Genomic DNA, 25951 nt, shown 5'->3' with positions numbered 1-25951 from the left:
AAAGACAGAGAGAAAAAGAAAGAGAAAAAGAGAGAGAAAGAAAGAGAGAGAAAGAGAGAGAAAGAGGGAGACAGAGAAAGAGAGGGAGGCAGAGAGAGAGAGAGAAAGAAAAAGAAAGAAAGAGAGAAAGAGAGAGACAGAAAAAGAAAGAGAGAGAGAAAGAGAGAGAAAGAGAGAGAGAGAGAAAGAAAGAGAAAGAGAGAGAAAGAGAGAGAGAGAAAGAGAGAGAGAGAGAAAGAGAGAAAGAGAGAGAGAGAGAGAGAGAGAGAGAGAAGTTGCTAATCCTGGAAGGCCGAGAAATTTCTTCTTTTTCTCACTTATTTGAAAACGTGGCTGGTGTTTTGGTACTTACCCCAACTGTCCAAAGGTGATATTCTCATGAAAGCGGAGGCTATCGATGCGTTCTTCTTGGGTCATGTGACACCACTTCTCCCTGCGAACACAGGTGGAGATCATGTAACCAGGGTTCCATGCGCAATCAATTGGCACATCACCCACCACATAACCCAATCATACCATACATAAACCTTATTAGCAAGGGGATGTATCAGTTACCCCATGCCTGGCGACATAGGTGGGTTTTCCGCAATTTACAAAAGGTGAGGACGGTGGGGGCAGTTCTAATCTCTGGTGGGAGCTGATTCCAGAGGGCCGGGGCCGCCACAGAGAAGGCTCTTCCCCTGGGTCCCTTCAGGCGACATTGTTTAGTCGATGGGACCTGGAGAAGGCCAACTCTGTGGGACCTAATCGGCTGCTGGGCCATAAAGCTCTACCTTTCTCTGATAACCTGATCCAAATGTTAGCTTTAAATCTGATATCCCACCATTTAGAATTAAACATTCTGAAATTGGCCAAGTACTTGTTGCTTCCTGAAAAAAATCAGGTCACCATTTCAGCACAAGGGGAACCCAAAGGAGAGGCCCACAACACAGACCAGATCTACAGAAACAGAGTTCATCTTTAAAATCCAGCCTGCTCTTCTTAGAAATAAGTTTTTTAAAAAGTTTCCCAAGAGAAAAATTTAAAGAATGCAGAGATGAAGGACCTTATAGGCTGGTGGGAAAGTAGCAATACCAATAGCATTTTAGACTTACATGTACCGCTTCATAGTGCTTTTACAGCCCTCTCTAAGCGGTTTACAAAATCAGCGTATCACCCCCCAACAATCTGGGTCCTCATTTGACCCCCCTCGGAAGGATGGAAGGCTTGAGTCAACTTGGAGCCGGTGGTGAGATTTGAACTGCTAAACTACAGCTAGGAGTTAGCTGAAGGAGCCTGCAGTGCTGCACTCTAACCACTGCGTCACATGAATTTAGCCGCTCAGAGTCCATTTCAGAATGAGCGGCATACAAATGTAATAAATAAATAAAATATAAATGCAATAAATAACATTTGCTAACACAACTGAGCTGCTGGTTGAATTTCTACATCCATCCTTAGAAACATAGAAGATTGACGGCAGAAAGAGACCTTCTGGTCCATCTAGTCTGCCCTTACACTATTTCTTGTATTTTATCTTAGGATGGATCTATGTTTATCCCAGGCATGTTTCCTGTGGATTTACCAACCACGTCTGCTGGAAGTTTGTTCCAAGGATCTACTACTCTTTCGGTAAAATAATATTTTCTCACGTTGCTTCTGATCTTTCCCCCAATTTTCCCCTTCTCCATCTTCATGGAGAATGGAAGCAGCCGCGGAATGCAAATCCCCAAATTCCTTGGGCCACGCTAGCTGGAATTCTGGGAATTTCAGCCTCCGTTTTAAGAGAGCATGACACACCAAATCTTTGCCATTCCAGATGAAGTAGATTCCTCCGAATTCCACGGAAGGTAAAGGAACATCAATATTTCACGCCCACCTACCTCCCCTTCCAACAGCCTACAGATTCAGACATTTAAGGGATTCATAACAAGGTCAGTTAACTTCCCCATTTCCCTCGCTATATCCTCCGTATACAACGCATCACTAATATATGACGTTAACTCCTCTGAGCCGTACATTTCCTCTGCTATACTCTATTAATTTACTTATCTCTTTAATTCCCACATTGCTTTCATCCGCTGCTAGAATTTCTACCAGCACTGCACTCCAAAGGTCAATTCAAGTCCAGAAAGAATAAATCCAGCTTGATTTTCGTTGCAGCCTGCCCTTCCCTGCTAACAGCCAACGATGTCAAGAGGTGGAAATATGTTTTTTTTTAATAAAAAAAGGGTAATTATAAGGTGGAGGAGGAGAAGCAACGGGGTGCAAAACGAAGGGGGAAATTGGTTCTTTGACGGAGGAAAAAGAATCAGATTGTAAGAGAGGGAGAGGCTGGGATCAAGACGTCACAAACGGAGACAGATTCTCAGCGATTGTCTCTAAGATACAGGATAATTCTCGACTTACAACCGTACATTTCGTGTGAAGTTACAATGCCACTGAAAAAAAGTGACTTATAACTAGTTTTCACATTGACGATCATTGCAACACCCACAAAGTCACACATAGAAACATAGAAGATTGACAGCAGAAAAAGACCTCCTGGTCCATCTAGTCTGCCCTTATACTATTTCCTGTATTTTATCTTAGGATGGATATATGTTTATCCCAGGCATGTTTAAATTCAGTTCCTGTGGATTTACCAACTACGTCTGCTGGAAGTTTGTTCCAAGTATCTACTACTCTTTCAGTCAAATAATATTTTCTCACGTTACTTCTGATCTTTCCCCCAACTGACCTCAGATTATGCCCCCTTGTTCTTGTGTTCACTTTCCTATTAAAAACACTTCCATCCTGAACCTCATTTAACCCTTTAACATATTTAAAGGTTTTGATCATGTCCCCCCTTTCCCTTCTGTCCTCCAGACTATACAAATGGAGTCTATGAAGTCTTTCCTGATACGTTTTATGCTTAAGACCTTCCACCATTTTTGTAGCCTGTCTTTGGACCTGTTCAATTTTATCAATATCTTTTTGTAAGTGAGGTCTCCAGAACTGAACACACAACTGAAGAATTAAGTACCTACCCCCTTAGCTCAAAGTCTTGTGTGTTCATTAAGTCTTTCCTGATAAGTTTTATGCTTATCAATCTCCCTCTTCCTGCTTGTGATACCTCTAGCTATGCAGCCAAGCCTTCTACTTGCTTTCCCTACCGCCTGACCGCACTGTCCACCCATTTGGAGACTGTCAGAAATCACTACCCCTAAATCCTTCTCTTCTGGAGTTTTTGCTAACACAGAACTGCCAATACAGTGCTCAGATTGAGGATTCCTTTTCCCCAAGTGCATTATTTTACATTTGGAAACATTCGACTGCAGTTTCTATTGCTTTGACCACTTATCTAGTAAAGTTAAATCATTTGCCATATTACAGACACCTCCAGGAAGTTTGAGCCACGAGGCCAAAGGTGTCCTTTTGAGAGGCTCCCAGGACAACCTCGGTCCTCAAACGGGTCCAACAGTTTTATTTGGCCCCCATCAGGCCAAAGAAAAGCGAATTCCAATGAAAAAGAATTCAATAAATTAACGAATGAACAATGCCGTCGTCCAGTTGTGGCAGGCAACAGGATTTCTCATCCCCGCTGGCAGAAGGGAAATTTTTGGACGAGGGGTAAAACCATTGAGGTGGGGGGGGGGGGGGTTGGAAAGAAAGGGAAGAAAGTAAAGGTGAGAAGACACACCTCTTTTCCTCTTCCTCCCCAGTGTCCCCTCTGGAGTGGCAGCAGGAAGAGCGAAGAGAAGTCACAAGGCAAGGACATGGAAGAAGGAGGGACAGAAGAAAGGAAGGAAAGGACAGAAGAAAGGAAGGAAAGGACGGGAGAAAGGAAGGAAAGGACGGGAGAAAGGAAGGAAAGGACGGGAGAAAGGAAGGAAAGGACAGGAGAAAGGAAGGAAAGGATGGAAGAAGGGAAGGAAAGGACGGAAGAAAGGAAGGAAAGGACGGGAGAAAGGAAGGAAAGGACAGGAGAAAGGAAGGAAAGGATGGAAGAAGGAAAGGAAAGGACGGAAGAAAGGAAGGAAAGGACAGAAGAAAGGAAGAAAAGGATGGGAGAAAGGAAGGAAAGGACGGGAGAAAGGAAGGAAAGGACAGGAGAAAGGAAGGAAAGGATGGAAGAAGGGAACGAAAGGACGGAAGAAAGGAAGGAAAGGACGGGAGAAAGGAAGGAAAGGAAAGGAGAAAGGAAGGAAAGGATGGAAGAAGGGAAGAAAAGGACGGAAGAAAGGAAGAAAAGGATGGGAGAAAGGAAGGAAAGGACAGAAGAAAGGAAGGAAAGGATGGAAGAAGGGAAGGGAAGGACGGAAGAAAGGAAGGAAAGGATGGAAGAAAGGAACCAAGGAAAAAGAAGAGGATTACAGACATTGAGAGAGGGAGAGAGAAAGGGAGAGAGAGAAAGAGAAAGAGAGAAAGAGAATTAGTTTTTTTCAAGCCTCCCACAAGACAGTACAAGAGAGAAGGTCCTTCCCACCAATCTCCCCCTACATTGGAGCGATGGCAACCAACCGAGAGCTTCCAAATCTGAAGAGGAACATCCGAGAGCAGAAACGAATGGAAGGAGCCACCTTGACAAAGGGGCAGGAAGGCCAGAGAGGCAGGGGAAACCTTCTCTCCAGCCAACCTTTCCTCCCCTCGCCCTCCTCCAGAGCCAGAGGGGGCCCGGAGAGATGCTTACCTGGTAGTGGGAGACCGTTTCCGCCTCTCGCAGTGGACGGCGTCGAAGAAAGCCGCGTTCCAGAACCTCAGGGTGTGCCTGCAAAACCGGGAGGGAGACACTAGAGTTGCTTTGGATAGTGAAATGGGTGACTTATAAATTTAATACATTAAATAACAATAACAGAGTTGGAAGGGAACTTGGAGGTCGTCTAGTCCAACCCCCTGCTGGGGCAGGAAACCCTACACCACTGCAGACAACTGGTTGCCCAACATCTTCTTAAAAACTTCCAGTGTTGCAGCATTCACAACTTCTGGAGGCAAGCTGTTCCATGGGTTAATTATTCTAACCGTCAGGAATTTTCCCCTTAGTTTTAAGCTGCTTCTTTCCTTGTTTAATTTCCACCCATTGCTTCTTGTCCTTCCCACAGGTGCTTTGGAGAATAGGTTGACTCCTTCTTCTTTGTGGCAACCCCTGAGATACTGGAAGACTGCTATCATGTCTCCCCTGGTCCGTCTTTTCATTAAATTAGCCATGCCCAGTTCCTGCAACCATTCTTCTCCCTGCCAGACAGACTTGCTAGCCTGCATTGAAAGAGAAACATTTTCCTGGGGCTGCTGGAGCTCCTATTAAAGGAATCATTGATTTAACTTCAGAATTTGGGGAGCTGGTTTGGGAAGCCATCTTGTTATGTTCTAGCACCAAGGCCCCCCAGGAATCAAATGCAGACCATCGGGATTAAACAGTAAATGAATTTACTTTGTACAAGGTGTATATTTACAAGTAAAAGTCTTTCAGAGGAAGCCAAAGTCTATAAATGTCTTTGCTGAAAGGAGCAGGGAGGATATTTCAGCTGGCAAGAGTCCCAGAGAAAGAGATAAGCCCAAATAATAATTACCCAGCTGGAAATAATCAAAAGCAAAAATGCACAGGAATAATCTTTGAAGTTCAGAGTCCTTCATAAAGCCAAAAATGTTCTTTCAAATGCAAGACAACAATCATAAAACTAGAAACCAGAATAATCTGTTGTTCTCTGCAACGGGGCATGGCTCTGCTCACTCTTAACCAACCATTCCTTTCTTCTGGATGCCCTCCGAACTCTTGCATCCAGAAGAGGCTCCTTCTCTTCCCGAGTCACTCATGCCAGGAAGTGCAGAAAGCCCTGGTTATTTCTGACCCTGGCCCCTCATCACTTTCACTGCCACTCTCAAGTGCCACAGTGACTGTGCCCTTTGAGTCCATAACTATTTGCGCAGGACGCGAGCGAACCATCACAAATCTTCTCTGTCCTTACCAGATGGGCTGTTGCTTGAGGTGCATGTACAGGTAAATCTTCTCCCCATTTCTTTCCTCTTCCTCCTCGGGGCTGTACAGGGAAACTGAACGGAAAGGGACATTCAGACATTCAGGCAAACCACCGTCCACCTCCGTTGCCCTGTTTTGAGAGATCTGCAGCTACCACCGACTCTCTGGGTGGATCTGCTTACCTGATTTCTGCATTCTCTCCCTGGGCTTCTCTTCACCATCCCTAGAAAGAAGAAATCAGAGGTGGGGTTCAGCAAGTCTTTGGAATCAACTGCCCCCAGAGAGCCGTACTATCTCTACCCTGCCGGTCCTCCAGAAAGCCGTTAAAACCTGGATTTTCCTCCATTTGCAATCGAATACCCTACACAACTAGGGTCACCATCCTAGGTTTAGAAAGCTTAGAACTACGTCGCCTTAAACACAACCGAAGCATAGCTCATAAAATCATCTGCTACAACGTCCTTCCTGTCAATGACTACTCCAGCTTCAACCACAACACACAAGCACACAACAGGTATAAACTTAAAGTAAACCGCTCTAAACTCGATTGCAGGAAATACGACTTGAGTAATTGAGTAGCTGATGCATGGAACTCATTACCTGACTCTGTAGTATCATCACGCAACCCCCAAAACTTTACCCTTAGATTATCGACTGTTGAGCTCTCCTGATTCCTAAGAGGTCAGTAAGGGGCGTGCATCAGTGCACCAGCGTGCCTTCCGTCCCCTGTCCTAATGTTTCTCTTTTATTAGTATCATGCAATCTTCTCTCCCCCCCAGCAATTGGAAGACGAGCAATGGGCACTCACTCGTTCTTCCTGGTCCCGCTGGGACCCCTCAGTTTGCTCTCAAAGCTCCCGAAGAACCCTTTCATGTTCTCCGTCTTGGTGTTTTTCAGCAGCCGTTCGGCGATGTCCTTCTTCTCGGCCAGCCAGCTGTTGGCAGACTTCAGGTAGGCATCAATGCTTCCCGTGGCTTTCTCTTTGCACTCCGCAGGGAGAGTTTGAGCCTTGCCTAGGCGAAGACAAGGGGAGAAGAAACCTTTTAATCCCGTCTTTCTCAACACTTGGCGACTTTTAAGATGACTGGACTTTGACTCCCAGAATTCCCCAGTCAAAATAGAAAGTAAGCTGCCTCCAATCCCGTAAAAGAGACCTACTTTTCTTTTTTTTAAAAAACAAGCCAAGTTACTAGTCCACATGACAGCTTATAAATAAAGACAGACAGGATTCTTTTTTAATACAGTGGTATCTCTACCTAAGAATGCCTCTACTTATAAACTTTTCTAGATAAGAATCAGGTATTCAAGATTTTTTTTGCCTCTTCTCAAGAACCATTTTCCACTTGCAAACCCGAGCCTCCGAAACTGTAACCGGAAAAGGCAGGGAGAAGCCTCCGTGGAGCCTATCTAGGAATCTCCTGCGAGGAAACAGGGCCGGAAAAGCTGGGGAGAAGCCTCTGCGGGGCCTCTCTAGGAATCTCCTGGGAGGAAACAGGGCCTCCACCCTCCCTGTGTTTTCCCCAATCGCACACATTATTTGCTTTTACATTGATTCCTATGGGGAAAATTGCTTCTTAGAAAATTTTCTATTTAAGAACCTGGTTACAGAAGGAATTAAGTTCATAAGTAGAAGTACCACTGTATTAAAAAAAATACTTCTGGGAAGATCCATGCTGGTGACAAACCGCTCCTCTGATTCGACTTTTTGCTGCACTTACCAATGTAATAGTAAGTGAAGCACATGGTCATCAGGTTTTTAGCAGGGCTGAAGTCATCCATCTGGTAGCATCTACAAAGCCAAAGAGAAAAGTTGGTGAAAAGGAGAGGTAGGGGGGACACACTCCAGGGAGCGTGGCTCAAAAATTGGTTTTCCTGCCCTTTGCAGAGGTTGGGATTGGAGAGCAGCGTTTCTGAAGCTGGCTGGAGAATTCTAGGAGTTGACGTCCACCCACCTTCAAGCTGGATTTGAGGGGCCCTGATCTATCTTCCAAACTCCATAATTCTATGATTCTGTACTTTCTGGAGGAGAAAGACCCAGGGTCATTCCAAGGAATGAATTCAGTGATGAGCTCCTACAGGTATGGTCAGGTACCCAGAACCAGAAGAAAAAAATTTGGATTTTTTTTCTTTTTTTCCCTTCTGGGCTCTGGGTATGTTTTTCCTATCACAGTAAATGAGGTTGAACGTGTATAATTTTAGAAAAGCTGTGCGTGGGTGTATGTATATAAACTACATATAGTTTATATAGTAGATAATGTATATTTTTGTGTTCCTGTGTGTAATATGTTGTCTGGCAGGCCCCAGGGGAAGAGCCTTCTCTGCGGTGGCCCCAGCCATCTGGAATCAACTCCCCCCCCCCCCCGGAGATCAGGACTACCCCCACCCTCCTTGCCTTTCGCAAACTACTGAAAACCCACCTATGCCGCCAGGCTTGGGGGACCTAATTGACCCTTAGCTGTTTCATTTTATGTATGGTTTGTTTGGATGGGTTTTTATAATTGTTTTTAATATTAAATTTGTGCTTTGTATTTTGTTGTGAGCCGCTCCGAGTCTTCAGAGAGCGGCGGCATACAAGTCTAATAATAATAATAATAATAATAATAATAATAATAATAATAATAATAAGTATGTATGTACACATGTGGCATATATACCTAGGATTAAATAGTGTATTTTGAATGTTGAGTAATAGTAAATCTCTTTCAGGCGAGGAGAGACCAGGCATCCTTATCCAGATGTCAAGTTGGCCATCTTTAAGCCAGTCACATGACCTTCAAGCCACATATCCCGGTCACATGAACAAAATAAGCCACGCCCACAGTGTGGTATTTTTTAAAAAATGCAGCCCTTCACTGAATGAATTATGGAGCCAAAGTGGAAATCTGTTTGTGTGTGTAAGAGAGAAAGAGACAGACAGACAGAGGCAGGCAGAATGCTTAGAAGATCAGGGATTTAAAGCAATGTAGGCCAAAATATTTAGTGTATCTGGCTGGGCTGAAAGCTCACTGTATTAAGTCCTCTTAAAACACAAGCACATACACAAATGCCTGGCTTTACTCACTCAAACAGCACAACGGCAAAGGATTGCACCAGGCGATAGAAAGTCTGTTCCGAGACGCACTTGGAATTGCAGCGCTGCAAAGGAACCGACAACGGATGGAGTTAGGAATATCAAGATGGTAGACTGTGCTTTTCCATGGGGGTTCACTGGGATGCTTAACAATCCGAAAAGAAGTTCTGGAGCAAGCTGGAATTGCATAGCCAGGGGCAAAGCTAGGAGTCCTCGGAGAGGGGCGGCATACAAATCCAATTAAACTTGAAACTAGGCACATTCCCGGAGATCTACGGGGTTCCAGATTTAGCAAAGCAGTTTGATCCTAGAGCATTCCTTACCTGGGCACTGACGTATCTGGCAAACCACTCTCTGCCTTTGGTGTTCTCGCCGCTGCACAGCTCTCCGAATCTGGCTTGCTCCTCTTGGTCAAACTCCTCTCTGAAATCACACACATGCACCGTCACAATCATACCTTGCACACTTATAAATAGAAAAATCTGCTTCCAGGCTGCAGACCGGTCCTTGCCTGCCGTTCATCTGTTGCTTCTTGTCCCGCCTTCAGGTGTTTTGGAAAATAGGTTGACCTCTACCTTCTTTGAGGCTACCTCTGTGAAGTTGGCCCCTTGAAGCAGAAGGAACTGAGATTTCAACAAACCAACAATGGAGGTTTTGCTGCAAAAGACCTTCTCCTGTATCCCAAGTTTTTTCCCTCTTTTTAAAATTATTATTTTTAAACAATAATAAACAATACAAACTACATGAAAGATGTTAACAAATCATTCAAGTAACTATTCACTTGCATTTCTGTAGCATCAGCATTTCAATGCGTTGTTATCTAACTATCTTATCACTAGTTTATTTATGTATTGATCTTTACATAATATACTGCTCAAAAAGATAAAGGGGACACTCAAATAATTAATCCTAGATCTGAATGAATGAACTATTCCATTTGCACAACAGCAGGTGAAATTGATGGTCAATCAGTGTTGCTTCCTAAGTGGACAGTTTGATTTCACAGAAGTTTGATTTATTTGGAGTTATATTCTGTTGTTTAAGTGTTCCCTTTATTTTTTTTGAACAGTGTATTTACACGGAACTCTTATAACTACTAATATCTAATTTTTTATATACATATTTATTTATTATTTTCAAGCCACTTATACAATTTTTCCCACATGGTATAAAATTCTTTCCTTTGCTCATTTTGCAATTCTAGAGTAAGCCTGCTCATTTCTGCACAGTCCAACATTTTCTTTTTAATTATTGTCTCTGTAGGTGGGCTTTCATTCTTCCATGTTTGTGCAAGTGCTAACCTAGCGGCCATTAATATATGTGTTATAGAATAGAATAGAATAGAATAGAGTAGAGTAGAATTTTTATTGGCCAAGTGTGATTGGACACACAAGGAATTTGTCTTGGTGCATATGCTCTCAACGTACATAAAATAAAATATACATTTGTCAAGAATCATGTGGTACAACACTTAATGATTGTCATAGGGGTCAAATAAGCAATGAAGAAGCAATATTAATAAAAATCTTAGGATTTAAGCAACAAGTTACAGTCATACAGTCAACATGGGAGGAAATGGGTGAAAGGAATGATGAGAAAAACTAGTAGAATAGAAGTGCAGATTTAGTAGAAAGTCTGACAGTGTTGAGGGAATTATTTGTTTAGTAGAGTGATGGCGTTCGGGGGAAAAAATAGTAGTAGTTCATTTTTGTATGTTGTCCTCTCATAATTCCTAGAAGGTAAGTGTCCTGCTTTAGTTCTAATTCATATCCTAACATTTCCTTTATCCAGTTGCTAATCGTGTTCCAAAATTTCTTAATTACTGTTCTGGTCTGACTAGAATCTACTTTTTACAGGTGTGTATTTTCAAAATAACACTTCTTTATTTGCTTTGGAATTCGTCACAGTACATCTTGGGTATGCAAATTGCATTCCAAGCTCACAGACTAAACTACAGGGTCATAAATTCTTTCTAAATGAACAGGCTGTCGACTTCAAACATCTCCTTATCTCTGGGTCAGGTTCACACTATTTTCAAACAGTTTATCATGCAATGTAAAATCTCCCTTCTCCTGGAGAAGCATCCATCTTGTCTATATCACTTTGCAGAAAAGCATCCATTATTTCCGGTCAATTCCAGATGTGAGAGAATTAATTAATTTACAAACTCTGAATAGCATTTCAAAACCTCTTTCCCCCAAGATTGTCTTTCCTTTTCTCTGACCTCCTAAATTTGGCACTTAACCAAGGACTGTTCTCTACACCCTCATTATCTGAAGAAGCATTACTCCCCATACTAATATCCTCTGGATTTTCTATTAATTTCTCATCACTACTATCCTCCTCCACATCTCTTAAATCAGGGTAATTGACAGCTTCTATGTTGTCTTCCTCTTCTGAATCTGACATTTCTAAATGCAGACAGGGAACAGTCGCAACAATTACTGGGCATGGTAATATGTTCCATGATCAGTTTTACACTTCCAACATTTCCAACTTATCCCAAGTTTCAAAGGCGCCCGGTGGCCCACAGAATTTCATTCATCCTTTCCTTAAAACGTACAGATGCCTCAGGTAAACCCTTGTCCTCAGAAGCCACAGCACCTGCCCTTTTCTATTGACTCAAAACAAAGAGACAATTGTGCGACTACTCTCAGGGTTGTGTCATCGGCCAAGGTAAATAAACACCTTTCCCAAAGGCACCAAAACAGACACGAAGTTGTCCGTGCTTATTTCTCCTCAACCTCAATCCCAGCTGCAAAAAGAGAGCTCCTGCCCAGCGTATTTTATTTATATAAGTGTCTTATATGCTGATTTAGTTCCAAGGTCTCCCTGCAGCTTGCATTCGGCATGCAATAAATCCAGGAAATTAAAACATCCATAGTAAAAGTAAGGTAGCATGTACAAATAAGTTAATTCAGTGATGATAATGGAGCAAACAGTAAGAATGCATTGTAGGCAGGGGTACCGTATTTTTCAGTGTATAAGGCACACCTTTTCATCCCTAAAAGAGACTGATAATTTGGGTGCATCTTATACTCTGAATGTAGCTTTCCCGTCACCCCCACTCCAGTCCTAACTAGCTGCTAACAATTTTCCCAGCTCTTACCTTGCAGGCTCTTTCATTATTTCTCTCCGCAAGGAATGTTTTTCAAACCCTGTCTTTCTAGGGGGGGTTTTCCCATTCTATAATTGCTCCGAATGTTTATTTCCAGCCCTAACCAGATGCTAACAATGTTCACAGGTCTTACCGGCTTGCAAGCTCTTTCATTGTTACTCTCTGTGAAGTATGTTTTCCAAACTCTTTCCAGAGGTTTTTTTTCATTGCTCTAACTTTCTCCGAATAAGCTTGTTTCCAGCCCTAAGCAGGTGCTAACAATGTTCCCAGCTTTTACCAGCTTGCAAGCTCTTTGTTACTCTCTGCAAAGAATGTTTTCCTAACTTACATATTTATTTATTTTTATTTATTAGATTTGTATGCCGCCCCTCTCCGTAGACTTGGGGCGGCTAACAACAATAATAAAAACAGCATATGACAAATCTAATATTTAAAATAACTAAAAACCCTTATTAAAAAAACAAACATACACACAAACATACTATGCATAAATTGTATAGGCCTGGGGGGAAGGGGATATCTCAATCCCCCCATGCTTGACGACAGAGGTGGGTTTTAAGGAGCTTACGAAAGGCAAGGAGAGGCCAGTAAGGGGCGTACATAAGTGCACTGGTGTGCCTTTTGTCCCCTGTCCAATTGTCTTTCCTTTCTTTCACCTATCATATATATTCTCTTCCTTTCATATATCCTCTCCTCTAAGTTCACTTTTACCCTTATATGTATTACCACATGTCTATTTTTCTTCCTATGTATTTGTGTATTGGACAAATGCATAAATAAAAATAAATAAAAGGAGGATTCTGATCTCTGGGGGGAGCTGGTTCCAGAGGGTCGGGGCCGCCACAGAGAAGACTCTTCCCCTGGGTCCCGCCAAACGACATTGTTTAGTCGACGGGACCCGGAGAAGGCCAACTCTGTGGGACCTAACTGGTCGCTGGGATTCGTGTGGCAGAAGGTGGTCCCGGAGTCTTTCCTCGCCATTCTAGAATAAAACCAGTGGGTTAAAGGGCTTCCAAGCCATGACAACTTCTAGCAGGGTAGTCCTCAACCCCCAGAATTCCCCAACCAGCACAGAATTCTGGGAGTTGAAGTCCAACCCTCTTAAAGACATGGTTGAGGGGGAAAAACCTGTTCCAGCAGGAGGCTCTTCCAGGGGACCATTTCCTTTATTACAGAAATGTTAGCATCCCTGGGACTTTGCCTTTTTCATGACTGGCATTTGCAGGATCTAATTATAATTTAATAATAATGGGTGCAGGGGGTATCCATGCTATAACTAAGAATTTCCCCCCCAGCAAAGGGACGGAGAAAGCTCTAGACATTGGCCTCTGTCAAGTCTAGGTCTTCTCACCCTAGAAAAAGAGGTCAATGAATGAATTTGTACCCACAGGAAAACACCAGGTTTGTTTCAGCTGTCCTTTAGAATGATCTAGTTGGCTTAAAAAGTCTAACCAGGACCCCAGGGGGCTTGCAAGGACTGCTTGTCTTCCAAAATAATTGGCTCAAACTGCAGATCTTTCGGGTTAAGTTGCTTGAAATAAAATGAGGAATTAAGCGACTTATCCATGGAGACAGGATGTTAAGGTGCACCGTGGAGAAATATTGCCTTGGGCTCCTGGCTTTCTTATTCAATCAATTCTTTAACAATTGACATTAAAAGCTTTGCTCCAAAGACTTTCCTGGCTTCGCCAGAGGGAGGGCAAGCCCCCCTTTTGGTACCATCCAAGAGGGAATAATCTGCAGAGCTCCGAAAACTAACAGGCTTCTGAGCAAGCTAAGATGCCAAGCCAGCCTCTCCGTCCCCCATCGCTCAACTTCCATCACATTCATTCAGGCCTGGGTGACTCAGAATGCTGCAAGCTTTACTGAGATTCGGATGGGGGGGGATTTTTTTATATATCTGTGCCAAAAGGTGGCGAACAGGAAGAATCAAAGTTTCATTGTGTTCAATAAATAATTCTTGAAGACAAAAAATGTGGTGCATTACTTTCTGGGCAACCCTCATACTATCCTATACACGTTTGACAAATGAATTAAATAAATAAAGTCAAGTCTACTTGCGTCAGTTCCAAATTCAGGCCACCCCTTGCCCATCCATCCCCCTTCCGAGGTCCCCAGGGGTGGTCTCTCCTGCAACACTCACCCCCCAGTGAAGATCTTCTCCACGTATTGTCTCACGAACTCCCGGTCTTCGGACCCTGCTTCCTCCCGAGCGGACTCCGTGCTGTGGTTGGACGAGTAGGAATCCGAGGATGACCGTCGGTGGTTATTCCAGCTCGGGTGACTGGGCGAGTCGGTGGTGTCGTTCTCACTGTCGGCCGACTCTGTGGCATCGCTCTCCTCGGCCGCAGGGCGATCCATCACCGCGTGGCCATTGGCGGTCGAGGGGCCCGTACGGACCGACTCGGAGGTGTCCGTGGTAGACGGTTCCGAGTCAAAGTCAATGAGGTTTCCCACGGGGACGTCAACCACCTCCATGGTTCTGGCGAAGGTGCTGGAATTGAGAGAGTGAAGATCTCAAACTCCCTTTTGGAGGAAGGCTGGAGGCCGCCAGGAACAAGCCATGTTCTAGATCAAAACTCCTCTTTGGCCAGCATCCCTGGGGGAAAATGCACAGAGGAATGAATTGTGGTTTAAAGTCAAACTGGTGCAGAAGTTGGTGATAAATCAATGGCTGTAGAAGGCCTGATATTTATCTATTATTATTTTATTAATTGGATTTGTATGCCGACCCTTTCTCTATGGACTCGGGGCGGCTCACAACATGTCAACAATACAACAGTGTACAAAATACAATTGGATCCAATTAATACAAATAGCGAGTTTAAAACACTGTAAAAGCTGAAGATCAAAAATCATTCGTTCAAAACAAACCAAACATACTAAGCATAGAGTGGCCAGAGGCTGGGATCTAAAAGGCCTCCTGGTCCATCTAGTCTGCCCTTGTATTTTATCTTAGGATGGATCTATGTTTATCCCAGGCATGTTTACATTCAGTACCTCTGGATTGACCCACCACGTCTGCTGGAAATTTGTTCCAAGCCTCTACGACTCTTTCAGTCAAATAATATTTTCTCACGTTGCTTCTGATCTTTCCCCCCAACTGACCTCAGATTGTGTCCCCTTGTTCTTGTGTTCACTTTCCTATTAAAAAAACCCTTCCATCCTGAACCTCATTTAACCCTTTAACATATTTAAAGGTTTTGATCATGTCCCCCCTTTCCCTTCTGTCCTCCAGACCCACCATGTCTGCTGGAAGTTTGTTCCAAGCATCTACCCCTCTTTCAGTCAAATAATATTTTCTCACGTTGCTTCTGCTCTTTCCCCCAACTCATCTCAGAGGCTTCCCCGCTTCCCCAGAGCCCCATCAAAAGCTGCCACGCAAACACCATTTTAAATTTCTAGAGATATCCTCAAAGACTTATTTTGGAGTGGGATTCTCCTGCTTGGTTGATCTCGTGGAACATTCGGTTGAGGTGCAATTGCGGTCGTTTCAGGCCTGAAATTTCTCATTTCATCTTTTCTTGGCTCGCTTTCCTCCCTTCTGTCAATCACCTCCTGCCCCTGATGTGTGGGGCTGCCCTGGATTTTTGCTCCTGCAAAAAACAGACTCTGCAGCCCCTTCAAAACAAGCCTAGCTAGAAAGGGGGCCAGGCAAGGCAGAGCAGAGAGAAGCCCAGAGCTCTTTTGAAACTAGCAGCTGCAAATTTAAGCCGCTCTGCAACCTGCATTTAAAAGGCTGCCCGGTTCCACCTCCTTTCTCTCGGTGGCACTTTTCAAAAACAGGCCCTGTTATCACACTTCAGCAAGGGGTGCAATTTGCCTGATTATGGTGTTAAAAGCCTGCAGGCCCATCTGTGACCTCCACCCGACAAAACACAGCAGAGTGTCACGCAATGCAGGCAGCGCCAACTGGCTGGCATGGACCAATGGGGGGGGGACGGTGGGGGGGACACCAGAAACTCTGTCCACAGCCAGCTGGCAGATTCCAGACAGGCTGATGTCTCCAAGGGAAATTTTTCCAAGAGAAGAGAAGGGGGGCATTGAAAAGAAAGTCAAGAGAGTGGCTGGAACAGCGCTATCCAAAATCTGGGGATTTTTCCCTGTCCTATAAAAAAAATATAATCTTTATTGAAAGTAAATGGGGACGGGGCACCGTATTTTTTGTAGTATAAGACACACCTTAGTTTTTTGGGGAGGAAAATAGGGAAAAGAATCTGCTTGCCAGGTATTCATCTGTTCAGCATCCTTAGTCTGGTCAGTTTCAGCACATTGTTTTATCCCCTGGTTAGGGCTTTAAAAAAACTTTATTCAGGGACAGTAACAATGAAAGAGCTTGCAAGCCAGTAAGAGCTGGGAACATTGTTAGAACCTGGTTAGAAAAATTCAGAGCAAGCAGAGCAAGCCCTGCAAAGACTTAGGGCTTGGAAAACATTCTTCGCAGAGAGTAACAATGAAAGAGCCTGCAAGATGGTAAGAGCTGGGAACATTGTTAGCACCTGGTAAAGGCTGGAAAGAAACATTTCGGAGCAAAGAACAATTAAAAAATCTACATAGACAGGGTTTGGAAAACATTATTCACAGAGAGTAACAGTGAAAGAGCTTGCAAGCCAATAAGAGCTGGGAACATCGTTAGCACCTAGTTAGGGCTGGAAAGAAACTTACTCGAAGCAAGTCAACACAAGTCTTTTCGGCAGTGCCAAGAAGGTTGCACACTTATTTGCACAATTCAGGTGACCCCTGAGGGCACAGCTAAACCCCCCAAGTGCCCTCAATGGCTCTCAGGAAGAATGCAAATGGCCAGCTGCCTACAAGGAATATAAATCCTTGAATACAAATGTCCAAGAGTGCCAATCCTTGTAGAGGAGACGGAGCTCCTTTTTACTGTTGGATCTGCCACTGGTACCTTTTTCTTCATCTTCACCCCACCTCATTTGGGTTTCTCGCTGGCACCAGCACCCGCCTCTAGCTCTGCTTGGTGCTTTGGGGAGCTGAATGGGCTCACATCTCAAGCTGAAAGCATATATTATCTTCCCAGCTGGCCTCTGCCCCTCTCTCCTGATGAGCCCCCCCACACACACACAATTCCTCCTCTTTTGCACCGGGCCCTCACCGTAAATAATTATCCCCTTTCAAAGAACTGAAGGATGATGCTGCACCAGCTGCTTGGGCTGAATCAACCTGCTCTTTGCTCCTGACAGGGAGGAGGATGAGATGTCCCAGATTCTACCCCCCACCCCATACACACACACACCTTACCCCCCACCCCCTCAGTCTGCAAAGCTGCACAGAGGAATTCAGCAACTTTGGCAGGCAGGGGAGACTAAGCATCTCACAAAGGCAGAGCTGTCCCTAATTTATTTATTTTATTTATTTATTCAATTTTTAAAATGCTGCTCTTCTCCTTAGACTCAGGCAGGCTTATAACATGTTAGCAATAGCACTTTTTAACAGAGCCAGCATATTGTCCCTACAATCTGGATCCTCATTTTACCCAACTTGGAAGAATGGATGGAAGGAAGGAAGGAAGGAAGGAAGGAAGGAAGGAGAGAGAAAAAGAGAGAGACAAAGAGATAGCGATGGAAGGAAGGAAGGAGGGAGGGAGGGAAGGAGGGAAGGAGGGAAGGAGGGAAGGAGGGAAGGAGAGAAGGAGGGAAGGAGGGAGGGAAGGAAGGAAGGAGAGAGAAAAAGAGAGAGACAAAGAGATAGCGATAGAAGGAAGGAAGGAAGGAAGGAAGGAGGGAGGGAAGGAAGGAATAGCATTTAGACTTATATACCACTTTATAGTACTTATATAGCAGTTTACAGAGTCAGCCTCAGTTAGAAATCAAACTGTCCACTTAGGAAGCAACACTGATTGACAATCAATTTCATCTGCTGTTGTGCACATTCAACATTGTACAGAACAAAGTATTCAATGAGAATATTTCATTCATTCAGATCTAGGATGTGTTCTTTGAGTGTTCCCTTTATTTATTTGAGCAGTGTAATAATAAATACTTTATTGTCATTGTATTCCATGCAATGAAATTCGTATGATGCCAAAGACCAATCTCAACGTACGTAACAATGCGAAAGAACCTGCTCAACCCACCACAATTTCCCACCTGAACCATCCAACACCCACACAACAGACCAAGCAGTATTGTCCAGCAGTTCAATGATGGTGACCCCCGTAGTACCCCCAAAATTCCCACGGTGAGATTAAACATGAAGTCAGTTTATGCAATGGAGTTATTCTTGAGAGATCTCAAGACTTGGGGTCACCACAATTCCTAGAAGTGCCGAGGAAGCTACCAAGAGGCTCTTCCCAGCTGGGAAGGAAGGAGATCTCTCCACCTGAGAATCCAGGTATGGTCATCTTTGTTAACATTCCACACTGGGATTACAAACAATGTTAGAATACCAAACTTCAAGTAGGGTACATGTCGCAGTGGTGGCGATTCAGCCAATAACACAGATTAATCAGCAAGAATATAAATATTATTCACAAATGTATACAATAAATTAACCAGTAAACCGTTAGCTACATATCAAGCAATCATATATAGTTCTAAACATACAGCAGCTAACCATTAATATCACACATAGTTCCATACAATACCATAATATAATTCATGGACCAATGTTAAGCACACAGCAAAACTTAGCACACAGCAACAGCAAGCATTAGCAAGACTAACCGCAACAGCCACCCATAACCAACAATACATTACAATTCAATAAAAAGCAATGCATAGAAACATAAAAACATAAGAATATTGATGGCAGAAAAAGACCTCATGGTCCATCTTGTCTGCCCTTATACTATTTCCTGCATCTTATCTCAAGATGGATCTATGTTTATCCCAGGCATGTTTACATTCAGTTCCTGTGGATTTACCAACCACGTCTGCTGGAAGTTTGTTCCAAGCATCTACTACTCTTTCAGTCAAATATTTTCTCGCGTTGCTTCTGATCTTTCCCCCAACTAACCTCAGATTGTGCCCCCTTGTTCTTGTCTTCACTTTCCTATTAAAAACACTTCCCCCCCTGAACCTTATTTAACCCTTTAACATGTTTAAATGTCTCAATGGTGTCCCCCCCTTTCCCTTCTGTCCTCCAGACTCTACAGATGGAGTCCATGAAGTCTTTCCTGATCAGTTTGATGCTTAAGACCTTCCACCCTTTTTGCATCTGTCTCCCTTATATGGCTAATTGCAGCCCTAGCTCTTAAAGTAACATTATAATATTTCCTCCAAACATACATTGCTGGTTAGTTCATATATTGACAAACCCAACCGGTGCAGTACGTAGTACTGACAATCTCCAGCTTCCACACCCCTGGTGGCTGAGAATGGAGCAGACTTCAGGGTGAGGATTGTAGGAGCTGGACTTACCCACAAGCGGGGAGACCTGGAGTTAGCTGGCCGGCTTGGGCACCTCTGGATAGAAAGCAGAAAAGCGGCACAGCCAGGGAGAGAGAGAGAGAGTGTGTCCGGTGCTCAGTTTCACACCAGAGAAAGGAAGTGCAGATGATGATCCAAAAACAAACACGTCCCTCCCCTCACAGTTAACCTGATGAAACCACGTCAGAGAAGGGGGAGAAATCTCCCCGTGACTCACGCTCAGTGACATTTGAGAGAAGGGGAGGGAAGGAACCAGCCCAGCCAAAGCAGAAGAGAAAATCTTATCAGGGTTTAGCAGAGTGCTTCCTTCTTCCGCCCGAAGTGCCAAATCGGGATAGAAGTGGAAGGCGTCCACCACAAGCGGACGTCTCAACGGTTCACCTTGGAGGGGGGGACGCCAGCGGAAAGGCCTGGCGCACGAGGAGCCCCAGGCGAAACAAAAAAGGGCTTAATCTCAAGACCCCAAACGGTCGGCCCAGAGGGAGCTGCCCCTGCCACAGATGAAGCAGCTGCGTCAAAGTTGTGCAGTGAATTCTCCCCTGGAAAATGCTACACAACACACGTCGCATAAACATCTATCTTGGCTTGATTTTAGTAACCGGGTAGTTGATGCATGGAACTCACTACCAGGCTCTGTAGTATCATCACCAAACCCCCCAAAACGTTCCCCTAAGACTCTCCACTGTTGACCTCTCCCGATTCCTAAGAGGTCAGTAAGGGCCGTGCATAGGTGCACCAGTGTGCCTTCCGTCCCCTGTCCTAATGTTTCCTTTTTACTATTATGTATATATCATGTATATAAATATTGTTACATCTCTGTATACCACTATTGACAAAACAAACAAATAAATAAATAAATAAATAAAATTGTTGCGATCCAGGATGCAGGCGATGAGTTTGCACTCCCAACGATCACAATAACCATGTTCCCCTGCAAGGCTGATGTACTGTGCAGGTCTACTCAGTGGCTATGAACATTACACTTGAGTAGGAACCCTTTTGAGATATGTTCGTATACTATTTGCACATACACACACACAAACACAGAGTGCATAGAAGATCAACCAAGGTGATTAGGGGACTGGAGGCTAAAGTGTATGATGAACGGTTGCAGGAACCAGGAATGAAGGCATCGCCTAATTTATTTTATTTTATTTCTATTTATTTTGTTTTGTCATGTACATACAGTATTGGTGGTATACAAAGATATAACAGTGTTTATATACATGATACTAGTAAAAGAGAAACATTAACTTTTAGAAATCAGGAGAGGTCAGCAGTGGATAGTCTAAGGTTAACATTTTGGGGGTTACCAGGCATCAACCACTCAGTTACTAAAGTCATATTTCCCGCAGTCGAGTTCAGAGTGGTTCACTTTGAGTTTGTATCTGTTGTGTGCTTGTGTGTTGTGGTGGTTGAAGCTGAAGTAGTCGTTGACAGGAAGGCCGTTGTAGCAGATGGTTTTATGGGCTATGCTTGAAGGCAACGTAGTTCGAAGCTTTCTAAGCCCAGGACTGTAAGTCTTTCAAGAGACTGGTATAGCATCATCTCCTTGGGTAGAAGGCTGGATTAGATGACATCCAAGGTGCCCTCTCCAACCCTGCCTATTCTGTCCTCTTAGTCCCAACAGAGCCCAAACATGCTCCCACCCTCCCTTCTCCAGTTCCAAAGTGCATCCCTCAAAGCAGGGATCTCCAACCTTGGCAACTTTAAGCCTCGTGGACTTAAACTCCCAGAATTCCCCAGCCAGCTTTGAGATCCCTGCCTCAAAGCACAGCACATGACCCCTCGCATCCTGGACATAAACTGTTTCAACTCTGACCCTCAAAACGTCGCTACAGAGCACTGCACACCAAGACAACTAGACATAAGAACAGTTTTTTCCCGAACGCCATCACTCTGCTAAACAAATAATTCCCTCAACACTGTCAGACTTTTTACTAAATCTGCACTTCTATTCTACTAGTTTTTCCTCATCATTCCTATCATCCTTTTCCTCCCACTTAGGACTGTACGACTGTCACTTGTTGCTTGTATCCTAAGATTTTTATTAATATTGATTGTTTCTTCATTGCTTAGTTGACCCCTATGACAATCATGAAGTGTTGTACCACTTGATTCTTGACAAATGTCTCTTTTTTCTTTTATGTTCCTTGTGTGTCCAATCACACTTGGCCAATAAAATTCCATTCCATTCTATTCTATTCTATTCACATCTTTCGGCTCTGCCTTGAAACGAAACGCTTTCCTCTTGATCAGAAACCGAGATTGCCATGGAAAGGCGACGTTTCAAAAGATGTGCGTGGGATGGAGGCAGGCATGCCGGGGCAGCTGGCAGCTCTTTGAAACCCATTTCACTTTAGGCGGAGCTGGCAGATCCAACTCAGGCAAAGCTGCGGCCTCCCCCGTTCCCACCCGAGCGCTTGCAAAAGAGCAGCGTTTTTCTTCCTCGCCTCTGAGCGAGCGGAGCCAGGTGGACAAGGCCACTCGTGGTCTCCAGCACAGATTGAGACGGCCACCCCCGCAGGAGGCTGTGTGCGCCGACAACGGCTGCCACCCCTTCGTGGTGCAAGGACCCTCCAGCACTGGGGGAGGGGGGTCTGTCGAGCCCTTCACCCCGGCATATTCTAGGTCTAGCAACAGACGGGAGAGGCTTCCCGTTGCGTTGTGCATTTTAGTAGCTGCAGGCTGTACGTTTCTCTCCCCTTCCAAGGGTGTCACCTCGATTCGGGATCAGAAGCTCTTGAGAAATGCAAACCTAGAACGCCAGCTAACCATCGCCTCCTTCCTTTTTTCTGTGTGGGGGAGACTCCTGACATCTCCCCCCCCCCCCCCCCCCCCAGATTCCCAGAGGTTTGCCAGCAACGCCTAGAAAGCTTTGCAAGCTAGCAAATTGATCTCTGGGCACAATTCAAAATGCTGGTTATGACCTGTAAAGTCCTACATGGCTTAGGATCAGATTATCTTTGGGACCATCTTCTGCTTCATGTACCCCAGCGGCCAGTCTAGTCCCACAGAGTTAGCCTTCTCCGGGTCCCATTGGCCAGAAAATGTCGACTGGCGGGACCTAGGGGAAGAGCCTTCTCTGTGGTGGGCCCAGCCCTCTGGAACGAACTCCCTCCGGAAATACGTACCACCCCCTCCCTCCTGATCTCTCGTAAAGCTCTGAAGACCCACCTCTGCCGGCAGGCATGGAGGGCTGTGACAGTTGAGATTGTTCCCAGCCGATTTTATTTATTTATTTATTTATTTATTTATTTATTTATTTATTTATTTATTTATTTATTTATTTATTTATTTATTTATTTATTTATTTATTTATTTATTTATTTATTTATTTTATTTATTTATTAGATTTGTATGCCGCCCCTCTCCGTAGACTCAGGGCGGCTCACAACAATAACAAGAACAATGTAAGAACAAATCTAATAATTTAAAAAATGCTAAAAACCCCATTATTAAAAGCAAATACACACACACAAACATTCCATGTATAAACTGTATAGGCCCGGGGGAGATGTGTCAGTTCCTCCATGCCTGACGGCAGAGATGGGTCTTAAGAACTTTATGAAAGGCAAGGAGGGTGGGGGCAGTTCTAATCTCCGGGGGGAGCTGGTTCCAGAGGGTTGGGGCCGCCACAGAGAAGGCTCTTCTCCTGGGTCCCGCCAAACGACATTGTTTAGTCGACGGGACCTGGAGAAGGCCAACTCTGTGAATGATTAAATTGGATGAATGGGGATGACTGCATATGGGGTTTTTAACACTTTTAGTAATTTGTATAACTCTTTCAAAGTAATTTAGATTTCTTTTATATATTGTTGCATTTATAATACTGTACACTGCTGTGAGTTGCTTCAAGAAGGGTGGCATAAAAACCAATCAAGTAAGTAAATAGGTAGGTAGGTAGGCAGGCAGACAGGCAAATAGACAGACAGGCAGGCAGGCAGACAGGCAGGCAGGTAGGTAGGAAGGTAGGTAGAGAAAGAGATGATGGATGGGTAGATAGAGGATAGATAGATAGATAGATAGATAGATAGATAGATAGATAGATAGATAGATAGATAGATAGATAGATAATGATGGATGGATGGATAGAGTGATAGAGAGATAGATGATGGATGGATGGAGAGAGAGAGAGAGAGATAATGGATGGATGGGTAGAAAGATAGAGGATAGATAGATAGAGAGAAAGAGAGAGAGAGAGAGAGAGATGATGGATGGATAGATAGATAGATAGATAGATAGATAGATAGATAGATAGATAGATAGATAGATAGATAGATAGATGTCCTTGGAGTCAGGGTGCTCTCTCTGTCTCTCTGGTACTTGCTTGTTGGTTGGTTGGTTGTACTTATATGCTACTCAACTCCCGAAGGACTCTGGGCGGCTTCCACCAAGTAAAACAAACATTTCATAAAAGTAACAGAAAAAGCATTATTTAAAACCCTCCTAAAACATACATACTCTCGCTATCATGGATGGTTTCGTTCGATCAACAAGTCTGCTGGAAAAACCAAGTCTTTACAGCTTTGCCAAAGGCCGGTAAGGTGGGAGGATATAAATTTCTAGAGGCAGCTGGTTCCATAAAACCAGGGCCTCCCCCATCCCCAGAATGAGACTCCAAATTCTGGCTCCATCGCACCCGTATGTGGTGTGTGAGGATGCTTTGCTGTCTGTTCTCTGCATTCGTCACTTTTGGGCTCCCTTTGGGAAATCAACCAAACAGCAGCGGTGGGAGGAAGAAAGCGAAGGGAGCAACTGTTACTTCTCTCCCTCTGTTGCTCCACCAGCCAGTAAAAATAATTACTTGCAATGAGGCAGGAAATGAACAGCCGGCCAGTCGGGCTCTAACTTCATTTCAGTCCGGCCTGTTGAAAGCTAACTCGGCTCTTATTCATCTTCTCTTGGGCAGACTTGAGTTTTGGGATGCTTCCAGTTGGAAGCATGTTTTTCCCTTCATTCAGAAGGTGGGGCCTAGGCCAAAAAGACCTTGACTTTGTGTCTGAATGGCCCAACATCTGGCAACTCCAAATCTCAACCAACAAATGCTCTGTCCTGCACATTGAAAATGTCCAAAGATACTTCACCAAAAGAGCCCTTCACTCCTCCACTCGAAACAGAACACCCCACGAAAGCAGACTATCAATCCTAGGTCTGGAAAGCTTAGAACTACGACGCCTAAAACATGACCTAAGTATTGCCCACAAAATCATATGCTGCAACGTCCTACTTCAGCTTCAACTGCAACAACACAAGAGCACGCAGTAAATTCAAACTTAATATGAACCGCTCCAAGCTCGACTGTAAAAAATATGACTTTAGCAATCGAGCTGTCGAAGCGTGGAACTCCTTACCAGACTCAGTAGTGTCAACCCCTTACCCCCAACATTTCTCCCTTAGGCTCTCCACGATTGACCTCTCCAGGTTCCTAAGAGGTCAGTAAGGGGCGTGCATAAGTGCACCAGCGTGCCTTCTGTCCCCTGTCCTAATGTTTCTCTCTTACTAGTATCATGTATATAAATATTATTATATCTCTGTATACTACCAACCTGTCATTTTTCCCCCCAAAAGACATTATTACAGTTCTACAACTTGACACTTATTTAATATTCTCTCTTCTGGTGCTTTTTATTAGCTAATGACGCCACACTTGGCCAGGCTACAGGTTGCCCGTTTCTGAATGAAAGCCGCTGGGCTAGAGCGGAGTCGCTTGTCCGTCAAAGTCTCTTCTTAGCTGAATCCCTTTTGACACCTGTCACAAGACCGTCCTGCATTCCTGTGGTACCTGAGCTCCCTGGGCAGGTGTGAGTCGCAAAGCACATGGTTTCTCCAGAAAGGCAAGGCTCACACAAGGATAAGCTGTCAAGCATTAAATGGTTCTTTGCCAGCTCACCTGGGACTTTTGCAAGCTCTATCCAGGCATGACCATGTCACCAGCTATGAAAAATGGACAATAGAATTGTTCTCCTTCCGATGAGGAAATAGAGCAGGTGAAACTACAGTGTTTTTGCTGAACCACCCTGAACCGAGTTTTGGCTTTTCATGAACATTACAAGTGTTGCCAAAAAATGTTTTAAAAGGCTGAAAAATGCATTCATAACTTCACTTAAGGACTGGCATGACTGTCTCAACTTATGACCATAGAAGAAGAACTCAATCTGTCTAGTCTGGAGGACAGAAGGAAAAGGGGGGACCTGATCGAAACATTTAAATATGTTAAAGGGTTGAATAAGGTCCAGGAAGGAAGTGTTTTTAATAGGAAAGTGAACACAAGAACAAGGGGGCACAATCTGAGGTTAGTTGGAGGAAAGATCAGAAGCAACGTGAGAAAATATTATTTTAAGGAAAGAGTTGTAGATGCTTGGAACAAACTTCCAGCAGATGTGGTTCGGTCAATCCACAGTAACTGAATTTAAACATGCCTGGGATAAACATAGATC

The 25951-nt window shown here is 44.1% G+C and overlaps 1 protein-coding gene across 4 annotated transcripts in view; it reads right to left on the bottom strand.

The window, feature by feature from the left end:
• KIAA0513 (KIAA0513 ortholog) overlaps positions 1 to 25951 on the bottom strand; it is a 38401-nt gene that overhangs the window by 4777 nt on the left and 7673 nt on the right. For 3 of the 4 annotated variants that reach the window (XM_070761847.1, XM_070761845.1, XM_070761844.1), the window contains 9 exons: positions 14267 to 14722; positions 9329 to 9428; positions 8997 to 9070; positions 7654 to 7724; positions 6744 to 6948; positions 6118 to 6158; positions 5925 to 6009; positions 4652 to 4729; positions 353 to 433 (listed from right to left, as the gene is read on the bottom strand). In XM_070761847.1, coding sequence (XP_070617948.1) covers positions 353 to 433; positions 4652 to 4729; positions 5925 to 6009; positions 6118 to 6158; positions 6744 to 6948; positions 7654 to 7724; positions 8997 to 9070; positions 9329 to 9428; positions 14267 to 14601 — 1070 coding nt within the window. In that variant the 5' untranslated portion in view covers positions 14602 to 14722. Of the gene's footprint in view, positions 1 to 352; positions 434 to 4651; positions 4730 to 5924; positions 6010 to 6117; positions 6159 to 6743; positions 6949 to 7653; positions 7725 to 8996; positions 9071 to 9328; positions 9429 to 14266; positions 14723 to 19502; positions 19705 to 25951 lie in introns of those variants that run through there. The other variant, XM_070761846.1, reaches the window with a different exon arrangement.

This window comes from Erythrolamprus reginae, chromosome 9, assembly GCF_031021105.1.
Source record: "Erythrolamprus reginae isolate rEryReg1 chromosome 9, rEryReg1.hap1, whole genome shotgun sequence".
Taxonomy (NCBI): Eukaryota; Metazoa; Chordata; class Lepidosauria; order Squamata; family Dipsadidae; genus Erythrolamprus; species Erythrolamprus reginae.
The sequence above is the reverse complement of the archived record's forward strand: the minus strand, read 5'-3'. Positions and strand labels throughout refer to the sequence as shown.